This window comes from Procambarus clarkii, chromosome 14 (assembly GCF_040958095.1).
Source record: "Procambarus clarkii isolate CNS0578487 chromosome 14, FALCON_Pclarkii_2.0, whole genome shotgun sequence".
Classification (NCBI taxonomy): domain Eukaryota; kingdom Metazoa; phylum Arthropoda; class Malacostraca; order Decapoda; family Cambaridae; genus Procambarus; species Procambarus clarkii.
The window spans coordinates 33990747-34010737 of NC_091163.1; the positions used below are offsets into that span (position 1 = coordinate 33990747).

Here is a 19991-nt window from a genome sequence, read left to right on the forward strand (position 1 = left end):
CCCGAGCCTTTGCTCGATGTGTTCACGGACGGGTCATCTCTCGACTGGGGCTTTATGACCAGTGCTCACCAGGTCGGTTGGGGATGGTGTGGTCTGTCTGTCTGTCGGGCTCACAGCACGGTTCGGGAGTTCGTGGCTGTCTGGTTTGCGCTTCGGAGGGTTTTGGTCACTCTGTGCTCTACCATTCGGATCCATTCAGATCCATTCAGAATGTTCTCTGGCAGTTCTTTGCCGGAACCACAGGGTTTCTCTTAGGTGTTTGCCTTTGAGGTTGGTCAATTTGAATGGCTCGTTTGCTGGATTCTCAGGGTTTAGCTAACCATGAGGTTCATGTCCGGGGTGTGTCTTACGTCCTGGCGGACAGCCTGTCTCGGTTCATTCCTCTGTTCATGGATTGGCCAGTCGTCGCCGACTCATTTTGTTGGCTCTGCCGGACATATGGACTCCTAGCCATGGATGTCTTCAAGTCGGCGTGGTCTAGGCTTCGACCATTCTATGTGGCGCGCTTACCCGCCTGCGAGGCGTTCACGGTGGATGCCTTTCTGCAGGACTGGTAGAGGTGGGGGAGCCTGTTCCTCTTCTCCCGGTCCAGCTGTTGCTTTGGGTTCTGGCTCGGTTGGAGCCCATTCCCAAGAGAGTAGTCCTCATAGTTCCTTGGTGGCTGGCCCAGCTTTATTTTCAGACGATTCTTGATAGGTGTCCGAACCCAGGGCGTTTTCCCGTGGCTCCGCCTCTTTCGGCAGGTCGGACCGGTCCTATACATGACTGGTTCGGCCTTCTCCTCGGCTCTTCGCGTCTGGTATTTTGACATGGGTATCACCATTTCTGTGGTGATCAGGTGGCTTTGTTGATGGTGTCCCACCTGCGAGCTTCGTCTCAGTGACACTATGATGTTCCTGGTGTTTCTATGCACTTTTTCTTGCTCTTCGTAGGTCGTCTTCTCTTTCACATCGGGTTGTCTTGTCCTTTCTTGTGTTTTCAGGACTACAGTTAATTGATGTTTCTTACTGTCGCCTTGTTTTGTGTGGTGCTGGCTTGCGTTCGGGGTGGACTTCACATCTGCCCCGTTCCGTACGCTTTCTCGTGTTTTGTTTCACCTCTGGCCTGCTCATGCATCGCCTGAGCCGTCCTGGTCCTTGATTAGGGTGCCCTCTTATCTTCTCCTCAGTTTGTGGTAGCTCCTTCGGTTCAGGTTTCTGCTCTTTGGTACTGGTGGTAGGTTTGTATGTTTGCAGCCTTTCTTCGTCCTTCTGGCGATGGTCGAGATGGCTGCTTACCAGGGGGAAGGGGTCCTTGGGTTATTGATGCTTGATTGGTTTGGCTGGGGGTGCGTCCTGTGTTGTCCGGTTGCGCTTTTTGCCGTTGCCTGTGTACCGTGTCTGGGGATGTGCTTTGGGTTGATCCGGTTCCCCTTGTTCCCTGTTTCAGGGCTCCCAGGTCGTCCGCAGAGTTTTTAGGTGTTCCAGCCTGCGGTCTATCCTTGCTCCCGTTCTGTTCAGACGTTTGCAGCTTTCGCTGCTGTGTTGGTGGCATCTAGGGCTCATTTCCGGCGCGAGGATTTGAGGGTCGCACAGGTTCCTGGCCACCCGTTCTTTATGCGTGCGTCTGCTCCTGTGCGTTCTTGTTGCCTTGGGTCGCAGGTTGCAGCCTGTTGTCTCGGCTTCGCGTTGCGGAGTTTGTGGCGGCCGCCTCCCGGGCCAGCCCTTTCTTTTCCTTCTCTTTGGGTATGAAGCTCCAGGGAGCCATAGGGGCTACCCACAGAAAACCAGCGTTGAATGTAATGAAACGCCATTTTCTGAGTGAGCCCCGGAGGCTCCCTGGCAACCCTCCCTCCCACCAGTCAGCAGTTTTTTCGCTTTGGTTGAAGCTTAGCTTCCAAACTGAAGCTCGGCAGCCGGCGCAGTAGGTCCGGGGCTCCCCCCTCCCCCTCTCGGAGCGGGGAGGGCTGTGGGGACAATTGGCGCGGCAGTAAAGTGTGATGTTTGCTTGTTTCCTTGGGAGTGTAGGGAGTTTCTACCTCTGTTCAGTTTTTTGTTTTAGTTTTTTACCATGTGGGGTTTGTTTTGTTATGCCTACCTTTCTGGGTGCCTAACCTCGGTCGATGGCAGAAAAGGAAAACCCCAACCACAAGGGGGTTTCCAGGGCCATTGCTTCCTGAAACCTCTCTGAAGGGGCCAGGTTCTGGTGCTGGTCCCTGATAGGTCTGAACTCCTTAGCTAATGTACCGGTCTAATATAACATACATTAGCCTGATAAGCTCAAGGGAGCCTCTGGGGCTCACCCAGAAAATGGCGTTTTATTACATTCAACGCTGTTTTTTTTGGGAAAAGCCCCTTCGGCTTCCCGGAGATGCTTATCAAAAGGTGAAAACAAGTAAGACTTACCCGAGAGGCGGTCAGCACTTGCCCCTCAAAGTGAAGTCATGAAAACTGACTACAATCGCCGACCCAAAGCGACACAGGCAGGACTAGGCCCAGGACCATTGACCAGGTAGCGTGCAGCCAGGACCCTATTCGACTGCCAAAAACCCCACGACCGGATGTCAGCCCAAGGCAGGTTACCGAAGACGGCAGCAAGAGCAGCAAACTTACGAACTTCGTGGGCACGGGGACAGACCGTAGGCTGGCTAGACCGAATAACCCTGCGGACAACCTGGGAGACCTGAACCCTAGAACAATGAAGAGGGAAGACCGGATCAACCCAGATCCCTGTATACAGAAGCCATGGCGTGCAAATAACGGAGGAAAGTTGCAACCGGACACAACTCATTATGCACCCCTGGCCGGACCTACCAACCCTTCTTCCCTGTTCATGGGTTCGGATCTCTCAGGTAGTCTGCAGGGTTATTAAATCTAGCCAGCCTGCGGTCTATCCCCGTGCCCATGACATACGTAAGTTTGCTGCTCTTGCTGCCGTCTTCGGCAATATGTCTTGGGCTGACATTTGGCCACGGGGTTTTTGGCGGTCGAACAGAGTCCTGGCTGCATGCTACCTTGTGAACGTTGCTGGGCCCAGTCGGGCCTGTGTTGCTTTAGGTCGGCGGATGCAGCCCGTTGTCTCGACTTCGAGTTGAGAAGTGGAGCACCGACTGCCTCCCGGGTAGGTCCCCTTGTTTTCTTAAGTAGTCTTTGGTGAAGTAGCTCCGGGGAGCCATAGGGGCTCCCCCCAGAAAACAAGTGTTGAATGTAATGAAACGCCATTTTCTGGGTGGGTCCCGGAGGCTCCCTGGCAACCCTTCTGCCCTCCGGTCTGTGTTTTTTCGCAATTTTTGATATCCAGCCTCAGAACTGGGGCGGGGAGCGCCAGCTCGGGGGGGTCTGGGGCTTCCCCTTGTCCCTCCCGGGGAACGGGGAGCTGCGCAGACATGCGGCGCGGCTCGTGTGACGTCATGCTTGTTTGCTTGTTTCTCTTTTGGGGAGTTCTGTCCACTCGTTTGTCGATTTTCATTGTTAACCAGAATAGGGGTTTGTTTTGTGGCGCTTACCTTTCTGGGTGCCTGTCCCGGTCGATGGCAGATATAGAATGCTCCAAATCACATGTGCATTTCTATGAGCCATTGCTCCTCGTGCCTCTGTGAGGGGCCAAGCTTCTGGCTCGTGGTCCCCGGTAGGCTAGAACTCTACCCACATCGACTGATGCAAAATAGTTAGGGTATCCATATCAGCCATGGATTGCTACGGGGAGCCTCCGGGACTCGCCCAGAAAATGGCGTTTCATTACATTCAACGCTGGTTTTTTACATTATTAGGCGATGCTGTGGTCACAAGCTGAACAGCAGTGCTGTGAGCTCATGCTGCATGCGCTGGCCTTGGTTGCTCACTCACTACTAAGGCCGCCCTCACACCCGGGAATGTGGACCAAGATTTTTTTTTAAAGATGACGTCTGTTTACAAGAGTCCTGGGGAAGCTGATGTGAACCCCATGTAGCCGTGGGAGTTTTGAATGGAACATAAAAATAAAAATACCCAGAGGCACATAGCGCATCCCAGACATGGGCCTGTAGGTGCGTTGCGCAGTTAAAGGGTTAAGGCGAGCAGGGGATGGTTTGAGAAATTTTGAAAAAGAAGTGGCATTCATAGTGTTGTGAGGCATGGGGAGGGAGCCAGCTCAGACAAACCAGCGGCTGAAAAATTTATTGGCAAATTTAAAGATTTTGTGCACAGTGAGGCATACCTACCACAACAAGTGTTTAATTGTGACGAGACAGGGCTATTCTGGAAAAGATTGCCGAAGAAAACATATATTACCAAGGAGGAGAAGACATTGCCCGGACACAAGCCTATGGAAGATCGGTTTACTCTTGTGCTGTGTGGTAATGCTAGTGGCGATTTGAAAATTAAACACTTGCTTGTGTATCATTCCGAAAATCCAAGGGTTTTCAAAACATATAATGTGCAGAAAAACAAAATGTGTGTGATGTGGAGGGCTAGTGCTAAGGCATGGGTGACTAGGCAATTTTTTATGGGGTGGGTGAATGAGGTGGTGTGCCCTGCCATCAAAAAATAACCTGCAGGAGAACAGTTTGCCACTCAAGGCCCTGCTTCTCCCCAATAATGCTCCTGCCCATCCTCCAGGCTTGGAGGATTCATTGATGGAGGAATTTAGTTTTGTTACAATAAAGTTCCTTCCTCCCAACACCACTCCTCTACTTTAGCCTATGGACCAGAAAATCATTGCCAATTTTAAGAAACTTTATGAAAGGGCACTTTTTCGGAGATGTCAAAATGAGGGATGCCACATAACTCGCCCTCAGAGTTCTGGAAAAATATTTTAACATTTGTAGTGCTTTAAAACTCATAGACAAAGCCTGGCAAGAAGTGTCTGTAAGAACCATGATCTCTGGCTGGTGAAAATTGTGGCCTGAATGTGTTGCAGAGCGAGACTTTGAGGGGTTTGAGCCTGAACCTGAAGTGCCTTTTGTTGAGGAAATTGTTTCTCTGGGTCGGCAATTGGGCTTGGAGTTGAATGGTGCTGATGTGGAGGAGTTGGTGGAAGAACACAATGAAGAACTGACCACTGAAGAACTCCAAGCCCTTCAAAAGGAGCAGCAACAAGAGGCAGCTGAGGAAATTTCTTCAGGGGAGGAGGAGGAAGTACAGACTGTCCCTTCCTCAAAAATTAAGAAAATGTGTGCAGCATGGGAAGAATTGCAAACTTTTGCTGAAACAACTCGCCCAAATTACGGTGCAGTAGGCCGTTGCCATAACCTTTTTAACCCTCGTGTTGCTCAGGGCTAATTAGCATTTGTCACCCACAGGCGCATACAAAAAAAAAAAATGTTTTCTTCTAAACCTGTTAATTTGTGTTCTCTGATCATGGGAAAAATAATAAAAAAATCGTAAGTGGCATATATTGCCTGCTATAGGGCGGGGAAGTCTGGCAAAAAACAGGCGCTGACTCAGCGTGCATCCCAGACGGTCTGTTGCTCCCAGCTGTCAGGCAGGAGTGGCCACAAAGAGGTAATTACCTAATTATTTCAATGTCTGATTGATTTTGCGTAGTTTTTTCCTGTAATATTATTCAATTGTGTGTAGTGTGATATATTTATGCGTTATATAAGTATCTACATTCGTGTTCACCATAACGAACCACTGGTATGCTGAGTGGCAGTGGCACCCAGTGGCAGCCCGCCACTGGGTGTCACTCCCTCCCTACCTCACCTGACTTGCCACCATTCTCCTCCCACCATACTGTTTTTGCTTTTATATACAGATGTTATATATAAGTATCTGCATGTTTTGTTTACCATAGTGAACAACTAAGCTGGTATAGTGAGTCTAGACAGTAAAAGGTGGTCACACAGAGTCAGCAGACAACGCTACCTCTCTCCCCACCAAGATTACTCCTCCCACTACAGCGCTAATTATCACAACAATCCTGCTATTATCAGAATCCTGGTCAGTTTTATCACAGTCAGGGGTCTTCTGTAATAATATCATTGCTAAATAATAGCATGAACATGTATATTATGGCATTTTCTGTGGGGAGCCCCTACGGCTCCCTGGAGCTTATCGGGCTACTGTATGTTATATTAGACCGGGACATTAGCTAAGGAGTTCAGACCTACCAGGGACCAGCGCCAGAACCTGGCCCCTTCAGAGAGGTTTCAGGGAGCAATGGCCCTGGAAAACCCCCTTGTGGTTCGAGTTTTCCTTATCTGCCATTGACCAGAGTCAGGCACCCAGAGAGGTAGGCATGACAAAACAAACCCCACATGGTAAAAACTGAAACAAAAAATCGAACAGAGAGGTAGAAACTCCCTACAATCCCAAGGAAACAAGCAAACAAGCAACATCACATTTTACTGCCGTGCCGATCGTCCGCGCAGCCCTTCCCCGCCCCGAGAGGGGGAGGGGGAAGCCCCAGACCTACCGTGCCAGCTGCCAAGCTTCAGTTCGTAAGCTAATGTCAACTTCATTGTCGAATCTTCATTGGCCTCGGTTTCCTACGCGGTGTTTGCCTTGTGTGGCGTTCACTGCCCTGTGTTGTGTTGTGCGTTGGCCAGGAGTACCTCATCAGTGCCGGGGCTACATGCGCTTAGTGGCTGACTTCCCTAAGCGCCCTGTGAGTACTGCCCCTGCATAACAGGGTTATCTTCCTGGGGCGTTCGGGAACCATTCCCATAGAGGTTCTTGCTGCTCGGCATTTACCTCACCCTTGGGGCCAGCTGGGGCTTGGGGCCCTTGTTTGGTCCTAGGTAGGGATTGGTATTGTGCTGGTTAGGGCGTCAAGGTGTTGCGCGACCTGCCACCTAACCAGCGACCGGTTCCTGTTGCCTCTGGAGACGGTGTACTTTTGCGGGGGTTTTCTTTTGTTTTATTTTTCAATTGCCTGGTGGGGGTCTGCCCAGTGTGGCTATAGTTCCACTGGTAGTGTTTGGTGGCCCTCTGCTAGGCCCCCATGATTGTACATGTCTCAGGGGTTTTCAGTGCTATCCTCTACCCTCTTGTTATTTTTGGGTTTCTTAACTGGTTAGCAACACCTTGCCCGGGCTTCCCGTAGCAGTCAGCCTACGGGCTCTGGAAACCCCTGTCTGGGCTCGGTGGACCATTGAATGTGTCTTCCGGGTTCCAACCCGTCTTGTACGGGATCGTTGGTTGCTGTGCCCTGGTCTCCGGGTGACAGTCACCACTTTTACCTCCGTCATGTTGCCTGTTGGGTCACTGAGACCTTGACCCGGAGTCTTGCGAGAGAGATTCTCTGCTTGTTCTCCAGTACTTTCCTGATGTTATTACTGTTCAGAGTACAGGCGGCATCCGGGTTGCAAGCTAGGTTAGGTTGGTTTCCCACTTGGATGCCCCGAGGCTGCCCTGTTTTGGTTAGGTGCTGTTCGTCCCTTTCCCTCCCTGTACTCGGCTCCGGACCGTCTGTGGGTTTCGGGGTCGGGGCGGGGTTTAGTTGGGGCCGAGACTCGGGCGGTTTTCGGGGGCTCCCCCGTTCGGGTTGGGGGACGGAGGTTTCGAGCCTGTTCCTCCTGCCGAGGCTTCTGGGTCTTACCAGCGGCCCTTTCTTGCTGCCTTTCCCATGGACTCTCCCTTTTCTTTAAGGGCGGAGGGCTTGGAGGACAGCTCTGTCCCGGGGCCTCTGTTGCTGGTTCCCGGGGCTGTGGGGGATGCCTGCTAGCAGTTCTGGGGCGGTTTGCTCCTGCCTGGGTTTTTCTGCTTTTGGGCGGAGTTTTTCGCCCTTCCAGTCTGCTTGCTTTCCACTTTTGCTGGCGTGTTTTCGTATCTTTAGCGTCGGTTACAGCCCGCTGTTCTGGTGGCCATTTTTTGTCTGCCGGTTTCCCGGCGTGGCCACCAGGGCAGCGTTGCAGTTTGTTTACATGCACCTGGGTGTGCGAGCGAGCTTCTTGGGCGAGTTTTCACCTTTTTTCAGGGGTTTTATTCTCCTGTTGTCGTTTCTTTGCTTTTCTGGTGTTTTTTGCCCGTTTCCTGTTCCTCTGGGAATGTTTAGGTGTTGATTTTACACCGGGTTTCCCATTTTGTCTGTTTTGGGTCTGGGCCCTTGGGTTTGGGCTCAGTGTCCCTGGCTGTTATGCTTGCTCCGACACCTTGTCCCTCGGTTTTTGGTCTGTTATGACCGTTTCCCTGGGGGTTCTGTCTGGGGGCTGTGCTTTGCCTTTCTGTGGTGTTTCTCCGCCGGCAAATGTGGTGGTTTGGGCTCCCCCTGGTTCAATTCCAGGTTTCTTTGGGTTCTTTGGTTTCGTTCCAGAGGTTTCTTCCTCTTGGTCCCCCTTTGTGAGTTCAGGGGGCTTTGTTTCCTCGTGTGACCCGGTTCTGCCTTCTGGGGTTCCGGGGTCTTCCTGGCTTGCAGACTGATCTTTTTGGGTCTTAGCACATGTTGTGGTCATGCTGGGACTTTGAGGTTTTGTTGTCGAGGTGGGCCTTTTGATGCAGTTTTGTGCCTTCTTAGCCTGGCCGGCGTGGTGCTCTCTACCCACTGGTCGGTGGCTTGTAATTTTATTTTCAAGTGTATGTGTGTGTGTGTGTACACATGTACAGGTGTACACTGTGTGTGTGTGCACATGTGTATGTGTATGCACACGTGTGTGTACCATACCTTGTGTGTATGTGTGTATGTATGTGTATATACATAATGTGTGTATGTGTACTTTTTCTTTCGGAAGGGGCTCTGTTCCCTTCTCTGTTGACGGGGTGCTGGAGGAGCAGCTTGCTCTGTTGACTCTCGCATGGTCCCGCTGTTGGTGGGCGCTTTTGGACGGCTTTTTCCCCTTTGGGGGGGTGCAGAGCTGGCGGGGTGGACTTCTTCCCCTGCGCTTCGTCATGTCATCTTGGTGGGTGCGTTGGACATGGTCGCTCCGCCCCATCCTTCTGGGGTTCCCGTCTGCTCTTTGCAGACATTCTTTGCAGATTCTTTCGAATCTGCGGTTCTTCTGGACTTTTTCAGTCTGCGCCCTGAATTCTATGCCCTCCTCGGAGGACTGTTGTCTCCTGTCCGGCTTCTGTTGGGGCCGGGTGCCTGGATGGTGGCCCTGGACCTCCAGGTCAATTCTTGGCACGTTCCTCTCCAGTTTTCCAGGACTGGCACAGTTGGTGGTGGGGCTACAGGCTTGCCGCTTTTGTTGCCTTCCCTATTTTGTAATTGGCACTTGGTGTATTTTTGCATCTTTACCGGATCTTGGTGCCCTGTCTGAGTCTGCTTGAGATTCGGTGTCTGGCCTACCTCGACGACTGGCTAGTGTGGGCTCCCAGTCGGTCCGCGTGTCTGCTCGCCAGGGGTGTGGTTCTTTCCAGATCGCCGGGTTGGTTTCCTGGTGATCTGGAGGCCATTCCGTCCCGGGTTCGGACCTGGGCCTTGTTTAGGGCTATTGGGCCACTCATTGTCTTTCCCTTCAGAAGTGTTACTGCGGCTGTGGTCCCGCCTTCGGCTGTTCATGAGGGGGTCCCGGGCTGCTCAGAGGTTGCTCAAGTTGTGCGGGAGTCTGAACTTCGACGTGCTGGTCTGCCCATGGGGTCGGGTTTGGCTTCGGCGTCTGTTGGTTCCTTCGGAGACTCCCCTTCCGCCTCTTGCAATCGTTGGGTTCGATCCTCCGGGAGTCTTGTGTTGGTGCTGCATCACCAGCTTCCTCTTTGGGGTTTACGAGGTTCTGTGCCTTGGCACCTCCCCGAGCCTTCGCTCCATGTGTTCACAGACGGGTCATCTCTTGGCTGGGGCTTTGTGACCAGTGCTCACCAGGTCGGCCGGGGATGGTGGAGTCTGTCCGTCCGTCGGGCTCACAGCACGGTTTGGGAGTTCGTGGCTGTCTGGTTTGCGCTTCGGAGGGTTTGGGTCACTCGGTGCTCTATCATTCAGCTCCGTTCGGACTGTTTTCTGGCGGTTCTTGCCGGAACCACAGGGTTTCTCTTAGGTGTTGACCTTTGGGGTTGGTTCCTTAGAGTGGCTCATTTGCTGGATTCTTAGGGTTTGGTTAACCGTGAGGTTCATGTCCGGGGTGTGTTCTGCGCCCTGGCGGACAGCTGTCTCGGTTCATTCCTCTGTTCGCGGATTGGCCAGTCATCGCCGACTCGTTTTGTTGGCTTTGCCGGACGTATGGACTCCTGGCCATGGACGTCTTCGAGTCGGCGTGGTCTAGGCGTCGCCACTTTATGTGGTGCCCTTACCCACCTGCGAGGCGTTCTCGGTGGATGCTTTTCGACAGGACTGGTCGAGGTGGGGGGTACCTATTCCTCTTCTCCCGGTCCAGCTGTTGCTTCAAGTTCTGGCTTGGTCGCAGCCCATTCCCACGAGAGCAGTCCTTATGGTTCCTTGGTGGCTGACCCAGTTTTATTTTCAGACGCTGCTTGATAGGTGTCCGAACCCAGGGCGTTTTCCCGTGGTTCCGCCTCTTTCAGCAGCTCGAATCGGTCCTGTACGTGACTGGATCGGCCTTCTCCTCGGCTCTTCGCATCTGGTATTTTTGACATGGGTATCACCATCTCTGTGGTGTTCAGGTGGCCTTGTTGACGGTGTCCCACCTGTGAGCTTCGTCTTGGCGACAGTATGACGTTCTTGGTGTTTCTATGCACTTTTTCTTGCTCTTTGTACGTTGTCTTCTCTTTCGCATCGGGTTGTCTTGTCCTTTCTTGTGTTTTCAGGACTACAGTTAATTGATGTTTCTTAGTGTCGCCTCATTATGTGTGGCACTGGCGGAGCCGCTTCGGCTTGCATTCGGGGTGGACGTCACATCTGCCCCGTTTCGTACGCTTTCTCGTGTTTTGTTTCACCTCCGGCCTGCTCATGCATCGCCTGAGCCGTCCTGGTCCTTGATCAGGGTGCCTTCTTATCTTCTCCTCAGTTTGTGGTAGCCTCTTCGGTTCAGGTTTCTGCTCTTTGGTACTGGTGGTAGATTTGTACGTGTGCAGCCTTACTCTGTCCTGGCGACGGTCGAGACGGCTGCTTTCCGGAGAGGTTCTTGGGTTATTGATGCTTGATTGGTTTGGCTGGGGGTGCATCCTGTGTTGTCTGGTTGCGCTTTTTGCCGTTACCTGCATACCATGTCTGGGGATGCGCTTTTTGTTGATCCTGTTCCCCTCGTTCCCTGTTTTCAGGGCTCGGGTCTCCCAGGTCGTCCGCAGAGTTTTTCAGTCTTCTAGCCTGCGGTCTGTCTTTGCGCCCGTGCTGTTCAGACGTTTGCAGCTTTTGCTGCTGTGTTGGTGACGTCTAGGGCTCATTTCGGGCGCAGGGATTTGAGGGTCATTGAATGTAATGAAACGCCATTTTCTGGGTGAGCCCCGGAGGCTCCCTGGCAACCCTCCTTCCCACCGGTCGGCGGTTTTTTCGTGTTGGTTGAAGCTTAGCTTCTGAACTGAAGCTTGGCAGCCGGCGCGGTAGGTCCAGGGCTCCCCCCTACCCCTCTCGGGGCGGGGGAGGGCTGCGCGGACGATTGGCGCGGCAGTAAAATGTGATGTTGCTTGTTTGCTTGTTTCCTTGGGATTGTAGGGAGTTTCTACCTCTCTGTTTGGTTTTTTGTTTTAGTTTTTACCAGGTGGGGTTTGTTTTGTTATGCCTACCTCTCTGGGTGCCTAACCCCAGTTGATGGCAGATAAGGAAAACCCCAACCACAAGGGGGTTTTCCAGGGCCATTGCTCCCTGAAACCTCTCTGAAGGGGCCAGGTTCTGGCGCTGGTCCCTGGTAGGTCTGAACTCCTTAGCTAATGTCCCGGTCTAATATAACATACATTAGCCCGATAAGCTCCAGGGAGCCTCCGGGACTCACCCAGAAAATGGCGTTTCATTACATTCAATGCTGGTTTTTAGACGATGCTGTGGTCACAAGCTGAACAGCAGTGCCGTAAGCTCATGCTGCGTGTGTCAGGCTTGGTGGCTCACTCAATACTGAGGCCCTCACACCCCGAAATTTGGCCCACGATTTAAAAAGAAAATGGCGTCTGTTTACAAGAGCCCTGATGAAGGTTAGGTGAACCTTGTGTATCCGCGGGCCGTTTAAATCTTGCGTAGTACTCCAATACATCATATGATGTGTTGCGCAACTTAAAGGTTAATGACACTGTGATGCCTCACTACAGACAAAAATTAAAAGGGATGGAAAAACAAAAATCTATGGAAAGGTTTTTAGTGAGACAAACAAGCAGTGAACCACTATCAGGTCCTAGTGGTATGCAGGTAAAACGTAGGAGACAGTCCGCCTCAAAGAAGGCATTACTGCCTGATGTTATAATGGAAGGGGACTTCCCTTCCAAACAATAACACCTCTCCTCCTCCCCCCTCCTCACCATCTTCCATACGCATCAAGAGTCCTCCATAAAGGTAAATAAACATATGTACTGTATTGTAGTTAGAGAAAAAAATTGTATTCAGTATAAAATGTATTTGTAAGTTAATATTTTTGAGGGTGGGGGAACGAATTAATTCAATTCCCTTTATTTCTTATGGGAAAAATCACTTCGACTTACGATATGTCTCTGGGAACGGATTACCATCGTAAATCGAGGCCCCACTGTACTCCTATTTTGTGGGATGCTGTGGCCACGTTCTACTCTGTGCGGCTCAAGTGTCAACAGGCTGTGCTGGGTCTTTCTTTAGATTAAGCATGAGTCCTCACCCTTCTTTCTGCCTAACTTTTTTCTCTACTTCTCTTTTTGGAGGATGAAGTGGCTTGGTTAGTCCTTGTCAGCCTATTCAGGACCTTCTTTGTACTAGGGGGAGCCAATCTGGGTGGGTGGAGGCTGTGCCTGGTGTTGGTCAAGGTGGGCCATTTGTGGAGCCAGTAGTTGTTTCTCAGGATTCGCGCTGACCCTCCAGGGCGTCTGACAGCTGGGTGGACAGCGTTTCGGATTCATAGTCCTGAGGTTCCGGGTTCGATCCCCGGTGGAAGCAGAGACAATTGGGCTAAGTGTTTCTTTTCTGCCTGTTACCTAGCAGTAAATAGGTACCTGGGAGTTAGACAGCTGCTACAGGCTGCTTCCTGGGGGATGTGTAACAAAAGAAGGCCTGGTCGAGGACCGGGCCACGAGGACACTAAGCCCCGAAATTATCTCAAAATAACCTCAAGATAACCCTGTTGATGGGGGCAGTTAGCCCAGTTTGCTGATGCCTTTCTGGTTGTTTCTGTCAACCTTCTGTGGAGTTGGTTGTTTCTGTCAACCTTCTGCGGAGTTGGTTGTTTCTGTCAACCTTCTGCGGAGTTGGTTGTTTCTGTCAACCTTCTGCGGAGTTGGTTGTTTCTGTCAACCTTCTGCGGAGTTGGTTGTTTCTGTCAACCTTCTGCGGAGTTGGTTGTTTCTGTCAACCTTCTGTGGAGTTGGTTGTTTCTGTCAACCTTCTGCGGAGTTGGTTGTTTCTGTCAACCTTCTGCGGAGTTGGTTGTTTCTGTCAACCTTCTGCGGAGTTGGTTGTTTCTGTCAACCTTCTGCGGAGTTGGTTGTTTCTGTCAACCTTCTGTGGGGTTGGTTGTTTCTGTCAACCTTCTGCGGAGTTGGTTGTTTCTGTCAACCTTCTGTGGGGTTGGTTGTTTCTGTCAACCTTCTGCGGAGTTGGTTGTTTCTGTCAACCTTCTGTGGGGTTGGTTGTTTCTGTCAACCTTCTGCGGAGTTGGTTGTTTCTGTCAACCTTCTGTGGGGTTGGTTGTTTCTGTCAACCTTCTGTGGAGTTGGTTGTTTCTGTCAACGTTCTGTGGAGTTGGTTGTTTCTGTCAACCTTCTGTGGAGTTGGTTGTTTCTGTCAACCTTCTGTGGAGTTGGTTGTTCCCACCTTCTTTCAGGGGTTCATGTCTTTTCAGACAGGCTTCTTCTCCATGTCTCTGTTGGCTCATCTCCAGTTGGTGGCTTCGGATGTACTGTAGTCGGAATGGCCACGCCTCTTCGGTGGGTTTCCGCCTTTTTATGGTCCTGGAATGAGATTCTCTAGGTCTCCACTTCATTCTCGACTGTTTGCAACCGATTTGCGAACTGGTGAACCGGTTTATTCCTTGCCCCCTCTTTCTGGATGACCACTCTGTCCCAGGCCCATCTTGAGCTGGACGCTGGGGTGTTATTCCTAGACCTCTGGGACGCTTACTGGCATATCCCTATCTGTCTGGTGTTTAGGGATTGGTTAGAATTTGTTGTGGGGCATGTAGACTTACCGCTTCTGGGTCCTCCCATATGACCTCAATCTGGCTCCACCTGTTTTCACGTACTTGGCTCAGGTTGTGGTGACACGTTTTCGTCTCTTAGATGTTCGGTTTTTGGCCTATGTCGACAACTGGCTGGTGTAGGCTCCCAGCTGGTTTGTTTCTACCCTAGCCAGGTTCTCGACCATCTCGCCTGGTTCGGGTTACGGGTAGGTTGGCGGAAGTCCCAGTTGGTTCCGGCCCGGGTTCAGACTTGGTTGGGCCTTGTTAGGGGATTCTGGATTGGCATGGTTCTCCCCCTTCCTCCGGCGGCTGTGTCCCAGCTGTATTGCCTCATTTGTTGATGTTGACTCGGCCCCAGGTGCCTCAGTGGTTGCTCGAGTGGCTGTACCCGAGCTTTACCTTTGCTCTCCATGGTTTTTCCTGGGCAGAGTTTGGCTTCAGAGGATGTACTAGTTCCTATGGGGCACGCACCTTTTGTCGCTTCCATGACTGCTGATTGTGGACTCCGCTGGCCCTACATCGTCTGTTGTGTTGCCAGCTTCTTCTTATGGGTTTTTGTAGTTCAGTCCCCTGGCACTTTCCTCTGCCCACGTTTAACATAAAGACGTCTAGTGTGGGCAGAGAAAGGCGTTTACCGACACCTCGGCTCTCGGCTGGGGCTTTGTCACCAGTGATCATCAAGCTGGTCAGGGGCATTGGTCTCCCCTCCTTCATCGGGCTTACAGTATGGTACGGGAGTTTGCGGCCATGTGGCAAGTGCTGCTGAGGATTCTGTTTCCTCCAGGCTCCATAGTCCAGCTACTCAGTGGTTCACTGTCTCTACATGGGGGGTTCACTTCAGTCTCTACCTCTTTGGAGCTGGACGTTGCATTTAGCTCTTTTTCTAGGTTCTCGGGGTTTGGCTTTCTGTGCCATAAATGTTCTGGGAGTATTTAACATCCTTGCTGGCAGTCTGTCCCAGTTTCATCCCATCTCCATAGAGTGGACTGTCAATGCCGCCTTCTTTCTCTGGCTCTGCAAGATGTTCAGGTGCCCGGATGTGGAACTCTTCATGTTATCTTGGTCTTGGTGTCTTCCCTGTTACGCTGTGCTGTTTCCCTACTGTGAGACCATTAATGTAGATGCCTTTCAGCTGGACTGGTCAAGGTGGGGGGTTTCTGTAAATTTTCCCCCCCTGGTCCAGCTGTTACTTTGGGTCATGGTACGGATGGAGTCCTACGAAGGGTAGGTGATCCTTCTGTCTCCTTGGTGGCCAGCCCACCGTGGTTTCTGGCACTGCTTGCTCGGTGTCCAAACCTGGTTGTTTTTCTAAGGCTCCGCCTCTTCCAAAGAGTCAGTCAAGTGACATTCTTTGCTGGTTTGACCTCCACTCTGAGTCACTTCCATTTACTAGTACAGTACAAAATTTTTTAGCTTTATGTAACGCATACAAGAGAAAAGCAACGTTCTTTGTAAGAGGATTGGTTAGTTCCTGAGCCTCAGCGCCCCTGTGTACCCTTCAGTAGGCTTCCTCAACCTACTGTCACTTCTTCGTTCTGATACCTGTGGTACTCCTTCCTCCCGGGTTAGTGATTCTTTATTCCTTCTCCATAAGTAGTTAGCAATGGGGAACCACAATGGGCTACCCCAAGAAAACCAGCATTGATTGTAATGAAAATGACAATTTCTGGGCGAGTCCTGGTGGCTCTTTGACAACCTCCCATCCCAGGGAGTAGGGTTCTTAAATCATTCATTGAACTGATGGTGGAGTGGCCTGTGATTCGTGGCCTGACCCCCTCCACTCCCAAAATGAGGAGGAAGGGGGGGGGGGGAGTGAACGAGCGGGCGCTAGTTTTGTAATATTTTCGGTCATTTGTTTACATAGTTTATTTGGGAGTTGTATTGGTGTTTTTAAGTGTGCAGGTCTTGGAGGCAGACAACTGTGGTTTGATTTGACTTGTTGACTTTCTAGGTGTCTTCCTCAGTGGTGGCATAAATGAAAAACTTGATATATAAATATCACAGCTCCCTGCACGTCTGTGAGGGGACCAGGTTCTGGCTCTAGGTGTCCGGTAAGTCGGAGAACTCCATGACTAATGATACCTGTGAGATGGCTCCTACATCACAGATGGTAGCTTCAGGGAGCCACTAGGGCTCACCCAGAAATTGGCATTTCATTACATTCAACACTGGTTTGATATTTTTCAGGAGTTAAGTTCATGGTGATATCTGACAACAAACAGACCGGGATTGATGGCCTCCTTCACCGTGTGTACGAGATCTACTCGGATTATGCCCTCAAGAACCCATTCTACTCTTTAGAAATGCCCATTAGATGTGAACTTTTTGACGAGTATTTAAAAAGTGCACTGGAACAAGCTGAAAAACTGGGCATAAGTAACATATGAATGATGCAGGTTGTACTTTATCTCGGCAAGATTGGATATAATTACATGTCACTTCTTTTATGAGGTTATGTGAAAGGAAATAATGTTAAAATACTTATTTTAGTATGTATAATACAATACATATACTGTATATATTTGTTTGTGAGAGAGAATGAGAATGCATGGTGTGTCAAAATGAATATTAATAAAATTACAAAATTTGACATAAAAAAATATTGTTTTTGCTTTACCAAAGATCAAAGATCTAGAATTGAGCTAACTTAAGTATTGTATTTGTAGAATGTATCTCTTGGGTGTTATCTTTTATATATTTATTTAGATGTAAGCCTTGATAAGAAGTTAGGGATGTGATTAACAAAGTTAATATTAAAGGAAGTAACTTTGTCAGATTTTGAATAAAACACTGAGTATGCATAAGCAAAGTACAGTGGCACCTCGATTAACGAGCGGTTCTATCTACGCTCGTTTCGAGTAACGAGCAAGCCACTCGCTGAACATTTGTCTCTACTAATGAGCTTCTCCTCGATTAACGAGCGTTTCCGCTGGTTCTCGGACACCTTTTACGACAGTTTTGTTGTTTCGCAAGACGAATTTTCCACATGACGAGCTCGGTGCCGGAATGGATTAAACTCGATAATCGAGGTGCCACTGTATACGTAATTTGCTTTGCATCAAACTGTATTTTAATAAGCAATAATCTAGATTCACATTTTATATCAATCATCTTAATCTGGGTGCAAGGTATTGTACATTTTCCCTCTGCAACGTGGGGGCGGAGGGGCTCTTCACACGTGGGGTGCTGAGGACTTGACTAACACAGCACCCCAAGAGAGTGGTGGAGTAGAGTGGTGAGACTCGGTGACATACCTCTGGCGATTACCCGTTCAACTCGCAGAAATCTTCTCTGCAGCAGGTCCCCAATGACTCGTGAATCTGGGTACCTGAGCTTCCATACCTTGTGCACATCACATACTCCAACAAAATTCTCCTCAGTTGCACCTCGGGCATCCACCAAATATAAATGGGAGGATAGGAAACCTGTTAAATTCTTGCAGATTTACATAGGCACTCGGCCTTGGCACTACACTGGCAGTGGCACTGCAGGCTCTCTCAATTGGTTTGAACAAGCAGCTAGTTCTGCTTCGACACACATCAGCTCCAGAACAGGTCCATTGCCTCACAATGTCTGCTGGAACATATTCTAGCCTAGCCTCTCCTTCACGTGTGTGTTCCACAATGTGCAGTAGACAAAAATAACTCGGGCTCTACAGGGTCAGTATATAAGTACCAGAGAGAAGAAACAAAAAAATAGCATTTATGAAATTTATGAAATTATATTTAATTAAAAGAAAAACAAATACAAGTGTTAGGTTAGAAGCCTCCTCTTAAGTGGGAATTCAAATGCCTAGTCGACTGACTACTCGCTAGGCTGCCTTGGCTCTAAACTCAAAACTTTGTTACTTCACAAGATCTTATTGAGTGTCACAAAGGAATGAATGAGTCTAAACTCAGATGAAAGTTCAGGGAGGTGTACATCAACTTGGCAAGTACAGTACTGTACTGTACTTGAAATCCTAACAAAAATAAATGAATGCCACTAATTCTCACTAGTTGTCTCAGAAGTAATGCAATCAAAATATGCAAAAATAATCACTAATGTCAATGGTCACTGAAATTGCACTGAAGCCTAAATTGTCCCCGGGAACACTACTATCTCAAGGGGTAAAGGGGAGGGAATGTTACTTAGCTACACAACAAAGTCCTGGCTCCAGTGAGGTAACTGTTGGTTGTGCTGCTCTAGTGTGTTGTCAAGGTACGGTGCCCATATCTTAATACCATCACTAAACTAGAAAAAACTAAACTAGGCTTCCGGAAATGAAAAATATGAGCTCCGAAGAGGTTACAGGCCTTGAATATATCAAAGTTAGAAGATAGAAGAAAGAGAGAGATGAATCACTGCTTACAAAATAATAATAGTAATCGATAAAACTGACAAAGAATATTTGAAAACTGCAATTTTAAGAAGAAAGTGTAGATTCAAACTAAGGAAACAAGTTGCCGAGAAAATGTAAGAAAGCTCACTTTTGTAAACAAAGTGATAGATGGTTGGCACAAGTTAAGTAAGAAGGTGGTGGAGGTCAAAACAGTCGATAGTTTCAAAGCATTATATGACAAAGAGTGCTGGGAAGACGGGACACCATGAGCAGAGCTCTCGGCCTATAACTACAGACTGCTGAATCTTCTCTGACTTTGTCTTGTGTCTAACTAGGTATGGACCCCAAGCTGGAGCTGCATATTCCAGAATTGGTCTGACGTAAGTTACATACAGGGTCTTGAACAATTCCTTACATACGTTTCTAAAGGTAGTTCTTATGTTGGGTAATTTCATGGGAAACTGGAGTGCTCTCCACACACTGTTGATGCTGGTGTTTGTCATCCACCCACAGGCAGGGTTTGGTACATTGAAGGCTTGGCACAAATCCAGACTACCTGCCGGTGACTGCAGGTGCACAAGTGACGTAATAAGAATCCCACACTCCTCACTGTTCATCATAGCAGTACTGTGTGGCTGTTACCTAGAGATTACCACTGTAGGAAAATATCCCACATATTTTACATATATTTTATACTATTATAAATACACTAAGAAATTTTATTTCTATTGTGGTAGAAACTTTAATAAAACTAAAAATATACGAATAAGAACCATCATGATTAAATTCTTCATTCTCTGTGGAGAAAAAGCGAAATTGTATCTCAATAAATATAACATGTCAGGCGTACTTATGTCTTTATATAAATTCTTCAAGCATGCAGTCCGAGTGCTGAATTACGTTTCCTTAAATTCATTTAATTAGAATATTAAATAATATAAGTCTACACCCACACTTTCCTAATAAATAAATATTAATATACCGTGCCTTGTAATAGAAAACGAGGCCAGTGTGGGAGGTGAGGTAGATGCCATATTAGCACATGTTACCCTGGTCGTGGTACACCGAGCACACTGATGGTATCTAAAATTAAGAGATACCTATGAATTCGGAGCATTTGTGACCATGACATCAAACAGGAAAGTGCATCCCATTTCTGTCTTTATCGTATTATATCTGATTGATCAGTTAAGGTATGTATTAGGAGGGTATTGGTGGTTAGGGAGCAAGACTCTCAGCCCAGAGTGGTTAGTGTCCTTTATCACTTGACTTGAGTGAGTTACATTCATTAAATAACAATAAAACAATTTGTGTGCCTGGCTACATTGTAACGTGTCAACAGGCGGGAGTTGGGACCACACGAATTGTGAGAAACTTTGTCAATCATGTTGAGACGGTGTCACCAAAGAGACGACACTATTGCTTATGTGCTACATAGCCTTCCTGGCTTGGTGCCTTCTTTATGATAATTACAGGTACTTGCTTGCTTTAACAGGACCGACTCGTACTCACCTAGTTGTGCTTGCAGGGGTTGAGCTTTGGCTCTTTGGTCCCGCCTCTCGATTGTCAATCAACTGGTGTACAGATTCCTGAGCC

General features: G+C 49.1%; 1 protein-coding gene across 2 annotated transcripts in view; it reads left to right on the forward strand.

Moving 5' to 3' along the window:
* Trs23 (trafficking protein particle complex subunit 4-like protein Trs23) overlaps positions 1-16674 on the forward strand; it is an 80265-nt gene extending 63591 nt beyond the window's left edge. For both annotated transcript variants that reach the window (XM_045763173.2, XM_069324453.1), the window contains exon 5: positions 16262-16674. In XM_045763173.2, the coding sequence (XP_045619129.2) occupies positions 16262-16461 (200 nt within the window). In that variant the 3' untranslated portion in view covers positions 16462-16674. The remainder of the gene's footprint in view (positions 1-16261) is intronic.
* Positions 16675-19991: the final 3317 nt, after the last annotated feature.